General features: G+C 48.3%; 5 protein-coding genes across 7 annotated transcripts in view; 4 read left to right on the top strand and 1 right to left on the bottom strand.

Moving 5' to 3' along the window:
- Positions 1 to 16,490, bottom strand: part of LOC117592393 (pneumococcal serine-rich repeat protein) — a 77,070-nt gene that overhangs the window by 4,309 nt on the left and 56,271 nt on the right. The window contains exons 2-6 of one of the 3 annotated variants that reach the window (XM_034286110.1): positions 5,719 to 5,998; positions 4,503 to 4,773; positions 1,525 to 4,213; positions 1,067 to 1,184; positions 1 to 992 (exon numbers count right to left, since the gene is read on the bottom strand). The exon at positions 1 to 992 is cut by the window's left edge and continues 182 nt beyond it. In XM_034286110.1, coding sequence (XP_034142001.1) covers positions 1 to 992; positions 1,067 to 1,184; positions 1,525 to 4,213; positions 4,503 to 4,773; positions 5,719 to 5,769 — 4,121 coding nt within the window. In that variant the 5' untranslated portion in view covers positions 5,770 to 5,998. Of the gene's footprint in view, positions 993 to 1,066; positions 1,185 to 1,520; positions 4,214 to 4,502; positions 4,774 to 4,923; positions 5,098 to 5,718; positions 5,999 to 16,490 lie in introns of those variants that run through there. The other 2 variants (XM_034286111.1, XM_034286109.1) reach the window with 2 other exon arrangements.
- LOC117592397 lies at positions 10,237 to 11,093 on the top strand. Its single transcript, XM_034286114.1, has 4 exons — positions 10,237 to 10,256; positions 10,312 to 10,386; positions 10,472 to 10,624; positions 10,683 to 11,093. Exons 2-4 carry the CDS (start codon positions 10,312 to 10,314, stop codon positions 11,019 to 11,021), a joined length of 567 nt encoding a protein of 188 aa, XP_034142005.1. The 5' UTR covers positions 10,237 to 10,256; the 3' UTR covers positions 11,022 to 11,093.
- LOC117592398 lies at positions 11,364 to 12,114 on the top strand. The gene is made up of 3 exons (XM_034286116.1): positions 11,364 to 11,439; positions 11,504 to 11,656; positions 11,746 to 12,114. The coding sequence occupies exons 1-3, from the start codon at positions 11,377 to 11,379 to the stop codon at positions 12,088 to 12,090; spliced, it is 561 nt and encodes a 186-aa protein (XP_034142007.1). The 5' UTR covers positions 11,364 to 11,376; the 3' UTR covers positions 12,091 to 12,114.
- LOC117592396 lies at positions 12,587 to 13,498 on the top strand. The gene is made up of 3 exons (XM_034286113.1): positions 12,587 to 12,785; positions 12,858 to 13,010; positions 13,077 to 13,498. The coding sequence occupies exons 1-3, from the start codon at positions 12,708 to 12,710 to the stop codon at positions 13,413 to 13,415; spliced, it is 570 nt and encodes a 189-aa protein (XP_034142004.1). The 5' UTR covers positions 12,587 to 12,707; the 3' UTR covers positions 13,416 to 13,498.
- Positions 14,924 to 15,654, top strand: LOC117592399. Its single transcript, XM_034286117.1, has 3 exons — positions 14,924 to 14,986; positions 15,054 to 15,206; positions 15,295 to 15,654. The coding sequence occupies exons 1-3, from the start codon at positions 14,924 to 14,926 to the stop codon at positions 15,637 to 15,639; spliced, it is 561 nt and encodes a 186-aa protein (XP_034142008.1). The 3' UTR covers positions 15,640 to 15,654.

Here is a 16,490-nt window from a genome sequence, read left to right as displayed (position 1 = left end):
TGCTGCGGTGGCGGTGGCGGAGGCTGCGCTGGCGGAGGCACTGACGACGACGCCGTCGCAGCAGTTACTGGGACTGCCAGCGGAAGATTTGGTGCTATGGGCACAACTGAGACGGCTAAAGCCTCTGCTGTTGCTACACCAACTGGCGTTGCTGCGGAGCAGATGGGTGTCGGAGTTGCCGGAGTGACTGCTGGTGGAGCGGGTATAGCTGGTGTTTCCACTGAGGATGTGGTAGCTATCGGGGCGACTGAAGCTGCTGCTGCTGCTGCTGCTGCTGCTGCTCCGACTCCGACTGCTGTTGCACTTGTCGCTGGAGGAGCACTTCCGTTGACAACAGAAACATTTGAGTTGGAGGAGGAAGAGGAAGAGGAAGTCGATGATGATGCCACTGTTCCTCCTGTTACTGTTGTTGCAGCGGTAGCTGTAACACCGGCTGGCGAGGGCGGCGTGCCCAGCTCTTCCGGTGCCTGCATCGAGTCCTCGTCCATCGAGCTGGCGCCTCCGCCAGCCCCATGGGCGTGCGACTGGTGGTAGCGCAGACCGTTGGCGTGCTTGTACTTCTTGCTACAGTCCTGCTCGGGACACTCGAGCAGCACCGGGGAGATCGCGCAGGGCGAGGCAGTCTTACATTTCTTTGTGTTGATTTGCACGTTGAGTCCGGTGACTGGGTTAAGCAGGCTTTGCGGCTGCGTGGCCAGGCCACCGCCGCTTGCCGATATTGGAATGCCGCTGGCGTTCACCATGCTCCGGTCCGAGCAGCCGTCCGCTTCGCCGTTGAGCGGTGACGGTGCCTCGTCCTTCGACTTGCGCTTCTCCGGACGCGGCGGCAGAAATGCTGTAGGTGATGTGCTGGGTGTGGCCCCGCCCCCATTTCCAGAGGATCCACTGTTGCTGTTTGTGGCCGAGTTCCCCGAGGCACTGCGCGTTGCCCCTCGTCCCTTAGTGGTGCCGTTGCGCAACTTCGAGTGCACTTGGGCATGGGAGAAATAAATCTGCAATAAAATGACGTAGACGAGAATTTTAGCATTGCTGATCATCCATCCATCCATACATCCATCATACATACCGAACTTCTGGTTTCGGTGAAGTTACTTAGGTCGGGAGTAAGGCCGGCACTGCGTCCGCGCTTGCCGCGACCTTTTGGAGTTCGAGAATCTAATTCTTCAGTTGGTGAATCACAGAATCTGAAATGGGATCAATTTAAATAATTGTTGTTAGTATTAGTATACCCATAACATAACCCATAATGATAGCTGCACCCCCACCAAATGACAGATGGGAAATGCCTCAATAATTTATCCTTTTGAATCGATCAGACATGAAGGACTCTGGGGAATTCAGTTTGCAATTTCGGAGTATAGTGAGGGGGCTGACAGACAGTGGCCTCAATTGGACAGAATGAAAACCAACAAAAAACCGGAAAATAATAATGAAAGGCATCTTTATTCAAGTACGGATCTAGGCTCTATAAAATAGTTTTGGAATCAGGTTGCCCCACCGACAATTGCAGTACCACACACTCACCTTGGAGGAGCCCAATCGTGTCGGGTGCAGTCTAGCAGGGTGCCCACATAGGTCTTGCCACGCCACGTAACGTTCACAACGAGAACGCCGCCCTCGGTCTCGTGCCAAACGATGCCCTCGAGGGTGACCGAGGTGCCCGGCTCGCAGGGCCCCAGGCAGTCTGGTTCGGTGATGGTCCCCACCGAAGTGCCGATGCAGATGTCGACCATCTCCTTGCCGCTGCCGCTGCCGGTGCCGGAGCTGTTTGCCTCGTGCTTAGCCCGCTTGGCTGGTGGGGATTTGGTGTCCTCGTCGCCAACACTGCCAGCCGGCACCGTAATAGTGTGGTGGACTGTCGCTGAGATCATCCCCGGAGCCATCATTTTCGCCTGGGCCGCAGCCGATGCCTTGCTGTCCGCACTGCTGCTCGAGCTGCTTTGACTGCTGTTGGAGTTCGAATTTGAGCCGCTTCCACTTCCGCTCCCGCCCTGTCCCTGACCAGGAGCTGGACCCTGACCGGTGTAACTGTTGGATGCGGCTGCGGCAGCCAGCTGTGCGGCAATGTGAGAGGATATCTTGATGCTGCTGCCGGAAGTTTCCTTTCCTGGCGGCCCCGGTGCATTCGGTCCTCCAGTGACGCCGACGCCGACAACGACAACGCCCCCACCCCCGCCGCTGTTGGATAGCTGGGTAGCGGATGAGGAGACGGCCGTTGTGGCTGCCAGCAAAGAGGCTGCTGCTGGGACGACGGCCGATGGAGATCCCGCCGAGGGCGAGCCGGCCGAGGGTGTGAAAACTCCTGGCGGCACAGCTGACATGGAGGAGGCAGCGGCAGTAGAAGCAACGTTGGCTGAACTGCTCCCTCCGCTGGAATTGGAATTGGAGTTGGACATGTGCACGGCGCGTCGGATGCAGGCGTGGTGGGAGCAGGGCGTTCCCACGTCACCGCTGCAGGAGCAGGATGTTGTTCCCGACCCCGAAACCGATCCCGAGCCGGATCCGGATCCAGAACTCTTCTCTGGCGTGTCCTTCTCCCCAGCCGCCGATGCGGCAGCGGCCGACTTGTCCACGGACATGCGATTGGAATGTGCGTTCTTGTCCTTGGTCTTTTCGCGCCTGTGCCCAGAGCTGCCCCGCTTGGTGCCCTGAGGCGTTGACTGGCTGCTGCTCGAGGAGGTGCTGGCCGAGCTGCTGTGGCCGGCACTGTTCTGGGCGCCACTGGATGAGGATCCGCTGCCAGCACTGGAGTTGTTCATGTGTTTCTTGCTGCTACTTGAGGAGTTACCCCCGCTGCTGCTCCCGCTACTGGAGGAGTTGCCGCTGCTGGCGCTGCTCGAAGAGTTGCTGGATGAGAGCGTCGACGCGTTGTTGACGCCGGTGCTTCCGTCCTCGTTGGAGTTGGCCGCCGTGTTGACGCCCAAGGCTCCGTTCTGCTGGTCGGTGGCCTTAACTATCTCGTGCTTGGCCTCCGAGCTCTTGGTGCCCGGCTTGGTGCGCTTGATCTTCATTTTAAGTCCTTTGTCGAGCGTGGCTTGATGATCAATGGACATTTTTGCGCTCGATTTACCGCTGGAGCTGCTGCCGCCTTGCGAACTCTGGCCACCGACTGGGCCGCTGAGGCTGCCTCCGCTGCCGCCGCTGTTGTTCACGCTGTTTCCGGTGCTGTTGGCGTTACCGCCTCCTCCTCCGCTCCCACTAATGCTGCTGCTTCCGCTGTTGTTGCTTGTGTTGCTGCCGCTGCCGCTGCCCGTTTGCGAGGACATGCCGCCAGCGGAGACTTTGGAGGCCTGCTGACCAGTGCCAGTTGTGGATGAGGCTGTGCCTGGGGCTGACGCTGTAGAAGGGGAGACTAGGCTACCTCCCTTCGAGAAGCCGGCAAATGTCGAGGATGACAATGTGCTGCCGGCTCCGCCTCCGACTCCTGCGCTTGATCCGGCTCCTGCTCCTGTTCCTGTTCCGCTTGCGCTAGGTGTTTTAGAGTGATTCCCGCTGCTGTGACTGTTTCCTAGTGTACTGGGAGTGTTCAGTTGTGCCACCAAAGCGGATTTGTAGCCCTTGGAGCTACCGCTGTAGCTCGACGAGGTAGAGGAGGAAGATGTCGAGTGATGATGGTGGTGGTGGTGATGCTTGGCCGAAGAGGAGCCCTTGCTAGCCACGTTTGTGTTGCTTCCGCTCCCGTTGCCGCTACTGCTGTTGGAACTGCCGTTCCCGTTCGACGATGTTGATGACGCAGATGATGCACTACTGCTCCCGCTGGCACCACTGGGGATGGGCTGGCGTGTGAATTTAATTGTGGTTGGCGATGTGGCCGACAAATTGCTATGCAATGTGGTCTTGTGTGACTTGTGATGCCCTGCAGCCGCTGACGTTCCTGTACCTGATCCTGACGCTCCTGGTGCTGCGGCTGGTGCTGATGATGATGACCCACTCGCTTTGACTGGAGCCGATGCAGAAGTGGATGTAGATGTGGAAGAGGAGCTGGTTGCCTGCTTGGCATTTATCGAGGTAGCCTGGTTGCCACCACCCGAATGCGCTGCAGACTTTTCGATATCCGCGTCTAGATCGTCCAACAGCTCTGGGATCCCCCCGATGTTCCACTCGTCCTCGTACTCGAAGTTCGTGTCTTTCGACTCGCTCGAGTTGGAGCTGCTCGACGAAGACAGCGCCGCTGAGTGGGAAGAGGCTGTTGTCTTTCCAGCTCCAGCTACCTCTGCGAGAGGGTGAGAAATGGAACAAAACAGAAGAGAGCGTAAGTGAGGAGCGAGAGAAGGGACAAAAAGATTGATATTCCACTTGCGAGTTAAATTAAATAGGAATTCAAGGAAAGATGCATATGTACGTATATCGGTTATCCCCAAATGGGGAGCACCAACCCGACCGGCAGGAAGAGACAACAGAGGACGAAATAATACACTGTCCAGAGAGCGGTACTGACTCAGCATCAATAAAGTAGATCTTGGCCATTGCATTTGCAGTACTTTCTTCGCTCTTTTACTTACTCGTGTGCTTCTTGCTGCTGCTGTTGTTGTTGTTGTGATTGCTCCTCTGATTATTCGCTGCCGCTGCTGTGCACTTCCCTTTGCTATTGTAATTCAACGATTGATTCGTTGTTGTCGCTGCCGTCGCTTTTCCCGTTGTTGCCGTCGCTGTTCCTGCTGATGCTGCTGCTGCCGTCTGTATTGTTGCTGAGTTCGCTGCACTTAAATTAGCTAACAATTTGTTACTCTTAATATTGCTTTCCGTTGCTACGTTGCTGCTATTCAGGGCCACCTGCGAACACACGAAAAGGAATCCAAAGAATCAGTTGCAGCTGTATTAGTCCGTGGATGTCTGTGTGTGCGTGTGTTCTGTTCTTGTGCGTGAACGACGGAATAGGACTAATCGAAAATCTCGAATTACTTCACTTTGGTTTCCCTTTACCTTAGAAAACTTCGTTTCCATTCCATTTTACAGGTCCCAGCTACATACATTTATTCTAATTTATTAAACTAAACCAAAAAACAATAAAAACGAACAATTTCTCTAGAATATTTTGCGCGAGCCTCTGCGGCGTCCTTTTTCGTTTGGCAGGGCAGCGACGCTGCTGATGGAACTGAACGGAACACACAAAAAATTATGTATAAAAGAGCCAGAGAGCAACCACCGAAAACTGCACATACACAAGCATACACGCACAATCAAGAGCGGGAGAGAAAGAGTAAAGCGGGGTAGAGCTGCCAGAGGGCAGCGGCAAGTAAACAAAGCGAACGGGCTCAGTGTTGGTAAACGCTCTTTGGGCGGCAAACAGCAAACGGCGTCAAAATACTCACATGGAATAGCTGCTGCTAATAAATAAATAACTATGCGCGACAACTTTAAGTGATTTCGATTGTATTCCCCCCGCACCCGCCACAAACAATAAATCAGACAATGTTAAACGCTACTGCTTCCATAAACCAATGACATCAACACACAAAACGTAGTTGAATTCTCTCCAGCTTTGCTTTTCTTTAACTTTGCCTCTTTCTCGTCTCTGAGCTATCACCGTTCACGCTTATCGCAAACTGAAAAAGTCTAGTGGCCACTTGAGAAAGCAGGCAAAGCAGCCCGAACGCCCGAAGAGCACTTGAGTAGCCCGAAATGATGACAATAAAATAATTACGGTCTTATCGCCCACTAGTGCAGAGCGGAAAGAGGGGCGACCGGAGGTGGGGGCAAGGCATCGAATATTCTCACCTTATTCGGGTGGTGGCTAGTGTTCGCCTCGTTACGTCTCATTGACTCCATGCAGACGCAAACGATCGGGCGGCCGCACTGCGCGGGCGGCCCAAAGTACTTCCAATAGTGCCTGGTAGCGTGCAGGCAGCGGTGATGTTTTTGCTGCGTTTGTTGAAGTTGCTGTTGTCGCGGGCGCTACTGGGGTGGGGTTGTTGCTGCCGTTTAGTCGAGCTTTCCAGGCAAGCACACAGGGAGACGCAGGGCCTCGGCCCACGGGCCAAACTGTTCATTTTCAAAACTGTAAAAGGAGCGGAGAGATACAATTAAAATAAAATGCGATGCAGTGTAATAATGTACATACATACATATTTAAATCGGACTTAATATATGTACATGCATACATGTATACATGTATACTCTTATCACGTCATTGCCTCTCTGTGTACTCTGTGTTGAAAGGTTAACTACACTGTTTACATAACGGAATGCCATAATTTACAAGATGTTTTGCGGAGAAAAGGGGCATAGAGGTGGAGCAGCACCTTAACGACTCGGTAATTAAAGCACTTTGGCACAATTTACTGATAAGCGGCCCCACTGGCATCAGGAGCCCCGCTATCAAGAAGTGAAGTGCCCCGAATCATGATTTAACATGCGTGCTCAAGCACAGTAGCAGCTTCGATTTCGATTGCTGATAAGATACATACATATGTATGTACTGCTCGCTGGGAATTCTAGAAGTCCCAGGCAGCATTCTCTATTACCCGGTGTCCATGTCCACACAATCGAGCCATGCCGTCATCAGTGTCACATTCTACCTTGTTGGTTTTATTGCAAATACACACTTATTCCAGTCGAGTTCCCAAAACTTGTCCGAAAATGGGCTTAGAGTGGTTTTACATTTCTTGACCTAATACCCGCTTCTGTTGACCTCCAAAACCATCATAATCTGTGAAACTATACCAATAAAATACGTTTTTACATATCTACAAACATACATATGTACTTATGTAAGGTACATTTCTTTCCCAAAGCAGCTCCCTCTGTGTCACCAAGCAACAACAAAACAAAACTTGCGAGTCAAAGAGCGAATATGCGTCACCTTGTATAAAAACACCTTGGTAGGCATACACATGTATGTATATAAATACATATGTATGCATGTATAAGTGCGAGTTCGAGCACTCTGGTGAATGTGTGCGGCCGCTAATTGCCAGAGAGTAAGTACTAGGTCCATTCCCCTTCAGCAACAATCGCGTAGCGATTGTAGAGTCTACAGTTTTGTTGTTAGCTTCCCTTTGTTGCAATTTAATTGATTGATAGGTTTGACAGAATCTCTGTTGATCTCTCTCTCTTCCTTTTTCTGTGATGCGCTGGTTTTTTTTTGGGCAACAACAATTAAATTTGCATGTGCTTAACATTTTGTGATAATTAAGTGGCAGCCCGAAACGACAGAAAAACATGATTTTCGTGCGTGCGTGTGGGCCTCACTGGCGGAGATCTGACTGATTTTTGTTTGTTCTGTTCATAATTAATTGAGTTGTTGACTGAATGTTCTCAGAGCCCACACATTGCGTGTTTTTATATATAACTGTTTAGTTGAAGCTAATCCAAATGCTAATATCAACCAAATTACCACTACAGGGACACATAAATACTTATATTTGTAAATACATTCATATGGACATATGCATACATTTTTAGGTGATTAAATTGCGATTGAATCGCCATTGCAAAATGCAAAGAGGGAATGAGAGAGAAGATGTGTCGTGTTCAATGAAATGGTAGTGAAATACCTTTTTGAGTCACTTCCAGACTTTCAAATCAAACAAGTGTTACCTTTTGAACAGACTGGAATGTTGGCATTCGAAACAAATAAGTCACTACACATTTTAATTCCATCTACTCATTTTTCATAACTTTTGACGGGAACCCATTATTTGTGCTGTTCATTAAAATAGTAGTGCTGAGTGCAAGTTTTTAAAACAAATTTAAAAAAAGAAATAATTAATTTAAAAAAGTTACCAACAGGCCAGTAAGATTTTGATTTAAACTATTGAAAACTAAGTTAAATGTAATCTTGTTATTGCATTTCACTAGTATTTTAACTAGAAGAAAAACTGAAAACTCTGAAAATCGATTTTTTATGCGAAAAACGTAATTTTTAGAAGATGGTCGAAGTTGATTGAAGGCAAGGTTAATGTCTTCAATATCCTCAAAATTGATGAAAACAATTGCTTAAAGCTCTGAAAGAAAGTCCCAGAAAGCTACGCGTTTGGATACGAGAGCACAGGGGTGCTCAAAAAAGGATTTTAGCTGATGAGTGTAAAGTTGTATTATATGGTAAGAAATACCCAAGAGAATGAATGTATTTGGAGTTCACAGATTTCTGATTACTGCCAAAATTCTTGAATGAAACAGTATTGATCATGTTGGGTTGAGCCTTATGTATTCCAGCCTATTTAGAGTGGTATTCCCTAGCCTGGCGTTGGAGACTAAAGACTATACAATATTGTATGGTAAAAGCTTCCAAATAACGCACTCAGTAAAAAGAAAATCACTCGTATGCCGCCACACTCCATGCCATGTGGGTGGCAAAGAGTTTTGTGGTATGTATGTATATGGCATGTGTCATAAACGCGCCGACAACAGGCCCCAAAAACACAACAAGCCAAGATGTAGATGTGGATGCACATTGGGTGCTTGCTAGTGCTGTTGCTGGAAGCGCCAACACCGCATACAACAAACAACAAGATTGAAACACACCATAATTTAGACAAATCAATAAATTACTAATAGCCGCCGTTGCTGTTGCCGTGCCCCCTCTCCCGATCCATCGAACTATGCTGTCGTCGTTCAACATTCCAATGAATCCCAGAGACCGATGCCCACAACATGGTGGAAGTGGGAGTGTGGGGAGTGGAGTTACAAGCAACCGCAGGCAGGTAACCGAAGCACAAGATAGAGAGAGAGAGATAGCAAGTATACAAGAAGAGAAGAAGGTGAAGCACGGCAAAGGAAAGGCACAAAGACAGCGCCGGTCATCGTTCAAGTCGTGTTTTAAATTGGGTCTGCGGCAAGTAACATATTGTACGTGTACCCCACATCCCCTTCCATCATCAGAAAAAGAGAGAGAGAGAGAGATATTGAGAGAAGAGAGAGGTAGTGGAACGACTTCTCGTTATGGTCCCAGTCCCTGTCCGCACGTACTAAACATCAAGAACAACAACGAAGTCAAGAGAAAAGACAGTAACAGCAGCAGCATCAACATTCACCGGCAGCAGGAGGGGAGCATGGTGAAGTTAAAGATTTACGACAACATCGTTGTCGGTTCGGTCGGATTCAGCGTCGTCGTCATCGTCATCATCTTCGCTGCTGCTGCTGCTGCTTCTGCTGCTTCTGCTGCTGCTGCTGTACACGATTGATCCTTTGCGCTTGCTAAATGAACGCCTCCAGGGAGTTGCCAGTGCGCTTTTATTAGCGTCTGTCAGCCCCTTCCCGACCATAAAGAGTGGACAGCAACATATGTATATACATTTGTACCACAGCGTAAACGTAAACACACACATACACACACACACCCGCACACATTCGAGTTCTGAGTTGATCATTCGATTCGCGATAATTTGATTTTGTAAAAAATCACACATGCTACATATACATAGACATACCTATGCAAGTACATACATATGTACATAAGTACATACATAAATATGTACATACACATTCGATTATTCGATTACGTTGGTGGGGCGGCTTTTTGGGTTCCCGATGCACAGGGCCTGGGCGGCAAACCATCGGATCGCAACGTTCAATTAAATTAAGTGCAGCAGCAGATTCCTTTCCACTGCTTGTGGCATGCCCACCGCCACAAAGCGTTGCGACGCCCCAAAGTGTAGGCAGCAGCTCAAGTGCCGATCATGCCACTTAGACGAGGGTCGGTCTGAAACTGAGGAAGACAGCCTGGGATCGGGAAGAAGACGCAGACGCAAACGCAAACGCAAACGGAGACTTCACGGGGGTAGGTAGGAACACATTACATTGCCCCTCCGATGTATTGAGCGCTGGAGTGGATCTGTGACCATCCCCTTTCCATCCATTGACAGTCGCATTCACCAGCATTTATGACTTTATTCTCTCGACAGATCTTTTGTTGATGTCGCCAAGCCATCGAGTAATTTGTTGCCTTCAATTAAAAGGGCTCTCTCTCTGTCGCTCTTTGTCTCTGTGGTTACGTTATGCAACTCTGATATTCAACGGATGAAATAATAGAGAGAAGAGGTCTCGATTTTGTTCCCATGGCACTCATGCGCCAGACCTTCGGCGCTTTTCTGTCTCTAGTTACTAGTTGGAATCTCCATGCGACGTAGGTGTAGGTGTACATTATTACGAGTACGAGTATTCTTTAAAACTAATTGTAGTACTGTTATGTACTGCTACGTACTGAATCCAGATATAAAACCTATGACACGAGGATCGCATGCATATCGTGTATAGAGATGATGTTGCTGGGGCAGTACAAGCAATGAACAGCTGGAGGACCAGATTGTTGGCAGGTGAGCGCTATAAAAACCACAAAGTTGTGTCAATATTTAACAATACTTCGCCAAGATGCTGGCCCGTTCGCTGCACTCCTTCTCTGGACTTTGGGTGGTACTTCTGATCGCGCAGAGCTGCAACAGCGCGGTAAATAGCTTCAGCTCCGCCAATTTCTGTTCAAATATAGCATCCAAAAGAAAACTCTGCTCAAATGACTAATCCCATCGAACAGCGCAAATGGGACTACGAGCCAGTGTCCATCACCACCCACTCCTCGGACGAGAGCATGCTCAAGATCGAGGCCAAAATCGATCGGGTCAAGCGCGGCGAGTTCGCCATTTCGGCCACAATCGATTTCAACTATGCCATCGATGACACGGTCATGGTAGGTATGAGTGAAAGTGGCTTCTGATTGATGCACCATTATCCGCTTTCGCAATCAGATTGAGGCTGTCGCCTATCGCAGTTCGACGGGACAGGAGAGTGACTACAAAGTGGTCCCTTTCACCATTCCCAAGCAGACCTACGAGGAGTTCCTGAACACCCACTACAAGGACATGGTGATCAAGAATCTTGGCAGCTGCTCGGACCTGCCCCAGTTCGAAGACAAGTTTGTCCCGCCCTGGCCGCAGAAGACCTACAAATTGGATAAGTGCGTAGCCGACAACGACGGTTTCCCGGAAGTTCTGCCCTTGGGTTTCTACAAGATTGTCCTCACTATTACGGGGCCCGTTGAGTGGGGAATTACAATTGTTGCGAAGTTGACAAACAAACTGATGTGATGATATTCCTATGCGAACGGACAAATCCCTTTTACCAATACAGAAATTGCTATACGTACTACATATTCAACATTAAACAAGAGAGTCCCAAACTTACTGTGTGTTCATTTAGCAGGGGGGATCCGGCGATCGATCCGGATTAGGATTAAACCAGGCTAACACAGTTCGGGAAATAGTCGTGCATCGACAATGATCTTGTCCACTTAATGCTATAATTGCGGCTTGTTAATTGGCGGCAAACACGATGGAATCAACCTGTTATTCAAGAGCCCCCGAAAATTACAACAAAGGGTATAAATACTCCACCCGAATCACATTGTTGCAGGTCCAAATCCAACTCCAAGTCGAACGCGCTATGCTCTCCGAAACCACACAAATCTGGCTGCTGCTCGTGCTGTTCCGCGGTGCCGTCGGTGGGGTATGTAGAGGAGGCAGTTAACCCTCTCAACAGATAATCCACCAAATCAACGCTCGAATTCTAGAGAAAATGGGAGTACGAGCCCGTGTCCATAGAGACATACAGCACGGATGAGAGCCAGCTGAAATTCGAGTCCAAAATCGATCGTCTGAAGCGCGGAGAGTTTGGCCTGACGGCCATTTTGGAGTGGAAATACGATACAGACGAGACCACAATGGTTGGTCATTGAGTTCAATGAAATCACTCAAACGTACCCTCAATCCAACTTCAATCCAATCTTCTAATACCTTCCTATACCCCTCGCAGGTCGAGGCGAGTGCTTACCGCAGCGATTCTGGGGCGGAGAGCGATTACAAGCTGCTGCCGTGGACCATCCCGAAGCAGCCCTTCTTTGACTATCTCGACACGTACTACAAGGACGTGATCATTAAGAACCTTGGCCACTGCTCGAATCTGCCGCAGTTCACGGGAAAGTTCCAGCCGCCGTGGCCGAAGCAAACCTACAAGATCGATAAATGCATCTTCAATGGCGATGGGCTCCCGGAAGTAGTTCCGCCTGGTTTCTTCAAGATTATCTTCATTACCTCGGGACCCAATCAGCCTGAATGGGGTTTCACCTTCGTCCTCAAGATAACAACCAAATTATTTTAGACAATTACTTTTCAAAAATCTGCGAATAAATGTCCACGCTCTTTTGGTATACCAATTCAATCACAACGAACATGCTAGAGAACATTTTATCTACAGAATCTAGAATCTACATTTTAGACCCATCATCGAACTTTTCTATTTGATCTTCAGACAGTTTCAATTCGGAACAGTAGATGGGGAACAGTAGATGGCAGCACACATCCATGAAATTTAAGCTTCAGTATGGAAAGCCTGCGACAAATATCCTTTTAAAAATGGGTCTCCGGAATTGGTTGCGTTCTTTTTTTAAAGGGTGTTTTCCGCTTGGTCTAACGGTTCCACTGTGGTCCTTAAGGTGGCCATTTAACCATTGAAAAATTGACAAAATAAAGCAACGAATGGCAGGCACCGTGCCAAGGCTGGAGAACAATAAAATTGTTCTTGTTTGGGACACGCAAGATATCATTGTAGAACATTGAAAATTAAACCATTCGACAGGAGAGTGCGGGGAAATAATTAATTAGATTATTACTGCGGCCTCGTGCAGCCAGCATTCGACTAGAATATCCACCGATCGTCGGCTATATAAGTGGCTGTCCGATGCGATCTGCAATCAGTTTCAAGTTTCATTCGGAAAGATGTCCCACTGCTCGGTGCCGTTGTCATTCGCAGGCGTTTGGATGGTTATTTTAATGATCCAGAGTTCCATGGGAGAGGTATGTTGGCCATGACATGTCCCAGGATAATTCCCAAGCCATCTGTAATCATCCATAACCATCCATTAAAAGCGCAACTGGGAATACGAGCCCGTGTCCATCACTGCCTTCAGTTCGGACGAGAGCCTGCTGAAAATTGGAGCGCGGATCGATCGGCTAAATCGCGGGGAGTTCGCCTTTTCCATGACCATCGATTGGAACTACGATGCGGATGACAACACAATGGTAGGTGGGGGATCTTAGCGGATAAAAGTGATAAATGTTGACTGCACTCAACCTCTCTCGGATTAGGTCGAGGCTGATGCGTATCGCAGCATCACGGGCGATGAGAACGACTATAAGATCCTGCCCTGGTCTATTCCCAGGCAGCCCTTCTATGAGTACCTGAACGGCTTTTACAAAGACGCCTTCATCAAGAACGTTGGCCACTGCTCCAATTTTGTCCAGTTCGAGGGCAGCTACGAGTCGCCCTGGCCCAGGAACGTCTACAAGCTCGACAAGTGCGTGGCCAACGGCGAAGGGCTGCCAGAAATAGCCCCCGAGGGCTTCTACAAGATCGTCTACACGACAAGCGGACAGGTTGAGTGGGGATTTACCCTTATTGCCAAGGTCACCGCAAAAGTTCTCTGATAGAGAACAGACAATACTTTCCCCTATGCAAAAAATATCTTCAACAATGAGCCAGATCTGTCTTTAAGCCTTTTTGAGCGCATAATTGTATTTTGTATTTTGTATTTTGTCTTTTTTTTTTAACAAGAAATCCATTAAAACTTTCATCTGGGAAACCTCGAGGCAAATTGAGAATTTATCAGGGATATGACTAGCCCCATTTGGCCTTCCAAATCACCCAAAGTTGTTCGTTAAGACTTGATCTTTGCTCGCTGTAGGCGGTAACATTGAAGAAATAGGGAACACTCATACTACTGCCGAAGGGCCAGCGAAAATCATACAAAATCATACAAGCTATGGTTTTGTGGTTAAAAAAGGTTATTCGGTCATCTCGCAAGGATTTTCTTAAGACCAAATTCTTACAATCAGTTGGCCAAATATTTGCAGGAACTGAATTGAATGACCAACTCAATCGGGCAAATTTCCGATTCAAAACCAAACCTACATGTGATCCAATCCAAGTCCGAATTATCTACAGAATCGTGGTATATGAAGTGGAAGATATAATTGAAACATGATTTTTTCGTGTTGGTTATGTCCTTGAAAATCGGAACTAGATATATACAACTACATATGTTTGTGCATGTAAAGGACTAAGGTCAAAGCAAGCTATCAAACGACTGCGGGAGCTGATTTCGTACTCTATTCTGTCGCTGATCATTTCGGCCATGTCCGATGATTGTGGTGTCAAGGCAGGCCCAATAAGTGGCCTAAAAGCAGGTCGTTTACAGAACCCCTGGCCACCGATTCTGGAACATAGATCTCACCGTACGTCATGGTGAGTGACTGTTCCAAGAGATCCATAGCTCCGTAGATCAACGATCATGGACTAGTCACTTGTAAGACTCGTAGTAAGACAGGTGCCGAAAGCGCCAAGAAACCTTCACTTTGACCCGGTGGGTGCTCCCTCAATGGCGAGGGGATGCCGGAAATCCTTCCGGAAGGAAGTGAACCGGCAGTGAACCCAATGACTTACTGATCCTTACAGCCGAATTAAAGAAAGGGGACCACCGAAGGGGACGGTCACAGCGAAGTTTCTTCTACCACAAGTCACAATTCTTTGCACATATTTAGCTTAACGAGTTATCGTGACCATCGTCTGTGTCTGTCTGGCCAATCGAGCCAAAGCTTGTGGAGAAGAAAATGTGTGACAAGTACAAAAACAAAGGATCAATATACATAATGGCCAGAACGAAGACATCTCTCGGTCAGACAAACTATTACTATGATTTCTATGACTCGAATTTTATTCAACCGCGTAAACGGAACTATGAACTTGGCTAAGTGCGCCATAATCCATCTCTAATCCAGATTCCGTACAAAAAATAGTTGTGGAATTTCATTTAAACATGATCTGTCCGTGTTTATAATTGCCGGATAATTGGATCCTCTAATTAGACTCAACATACACAACATATGTTCTATATAAGGCTAAAATCAGCGCGCAAACTGCCAAACAGTTGTGTGAGATGTTTTCAAACTTCATTCCGTTGCTGGTCATTTCGGCCTTGTGCGATGAGAGCGCCGCAAAGGTAAGCTTTATAAATATGCTGTCTAAGAATGTAAATGGTCGGATCGGTCCAATCAACTTTTCTATAGACGAGCTGGGATTGTGAGCCGAAGTCGATCAGCGCGCACTCCACCAACGAAAACCTCTTGAAGGTGGACCTGCGAATGGAGCGGGTGGGACGCGACGGGTTTTTCTTCACGGGAATCGTGTTCTGGAACATCGATATGGATGAGAGCGTCATGGTGGGTGTCCATTTTGGTTGTAGTTATAATTTACTTGAAGACTCTGCAAAACAAGGACCAGCATTCACGTTTTGTGAATGTGTTTTAGGTGGAGCTGGAACTGTACCGGAGTACAACCGGTGCCGAAAGTGACTACAAGTTGACGCCCATGTCCATTCCTAGGCAGACATTCATAGAGTACATAAACACCTACTACAAGGACATGGTGATCAAGAACCTGGGCGAATGCTCCGACCTGCCGCGCTACAAGGACCAATATGTGCCGCCCTGGCCCAAGAAAAACTACACCCTGACGCGCTGCAGCATCAATGGTGTGGGAATGCCAGAAGTCCTTCTTGCCGGGTTCTACAAGATTAAGGCCAACATCAGTCACCCAGAAGTGAACCAACAAGTGATAGCCATTATTAAGGTCACGCCAAAGATGTTCCGATAAACAAAGTTGAATAAAAACCTAATAGAAATGTGAGCTGGGTCCTGGTCCCAGAGTCTTAGCTTTTGGGCTGCCAAATTCCAGCTGCGAGTGTCGTTATTCCTGTCCCAAAATGGCGAGGTAGAAGTACAAGAACCCGGCCTCCGCAGCATCCAGATCGAGTGTGAAATTGGCAAGACATGTTCGCAAATTGTTGTGGCACAAAGTGTTAGCTGAAGTGTTAGTGTTGGGGTGCAGCGAGGAACGGGCACGTTGTCGAAAAAGTGTCACCGTCGCTGTTCCCCCCCTCTGTCCAAGTACGATTCGAATTGCATTTCAGGGGAACACTCTGTTGCACAGTTGCAGCGGCTAATTTATTGCAAATTGTTAAAAGCTGCAACCAGCCCATGCTGCTGCCTCTGCTCCTGCTGGCTGTCAACTGATGACAGCCCCCCGCCTGCCATCCCATTTACAGCCAGCACCCAAAAATGTGCTGGCAACATTTGCATGGGAACTCAGAGTAATGTAGTCCGTCCCCTCTGCGGGGCTCAACAATTCGTAGCAGCTGCATAATACCCCGGGGTTCAAATAGGCCGCATTACACACGACACTTGCTATAATAACTGATTTAATTGAATGCAATAATCATCATCTTCAAGTCATGAGCATGCAGAGGCAGTATGTATTTTTTACCTCAAAGTAGACGGGCTGGAATTATTGAATCGAATCAGCTTTTCAGCCATTCAACTGAAACAGTTTGAGCAGTTTCCTTTGCTCTTTACCTCTGCACCACACAGTGAACACAGCGACTTGGTGCACCCCGATTAGCATAAGGGAAATGCCGCTCCCGCTCCCGCTCCCCCTGCCCATGCCCG

This window comes from Drosophila guanche, unplaced genomic scaffold (genome assembly GCF_900245975.1).
Source record: "Drosophila guanche unplaced genomic scaffold, DGUA_6, whole genome shotgun sequence".
NCBI classification, from domain to species: domain Eukaryota; kingdom Metazoa; phylum Arthropoda; class Insecta; order Diptera; family Drosophilidae; genus Drosophila; species Drosophila guanche.
This window is presented reverse-complemented; position numbering and strand designations above follow the sequence as displayed.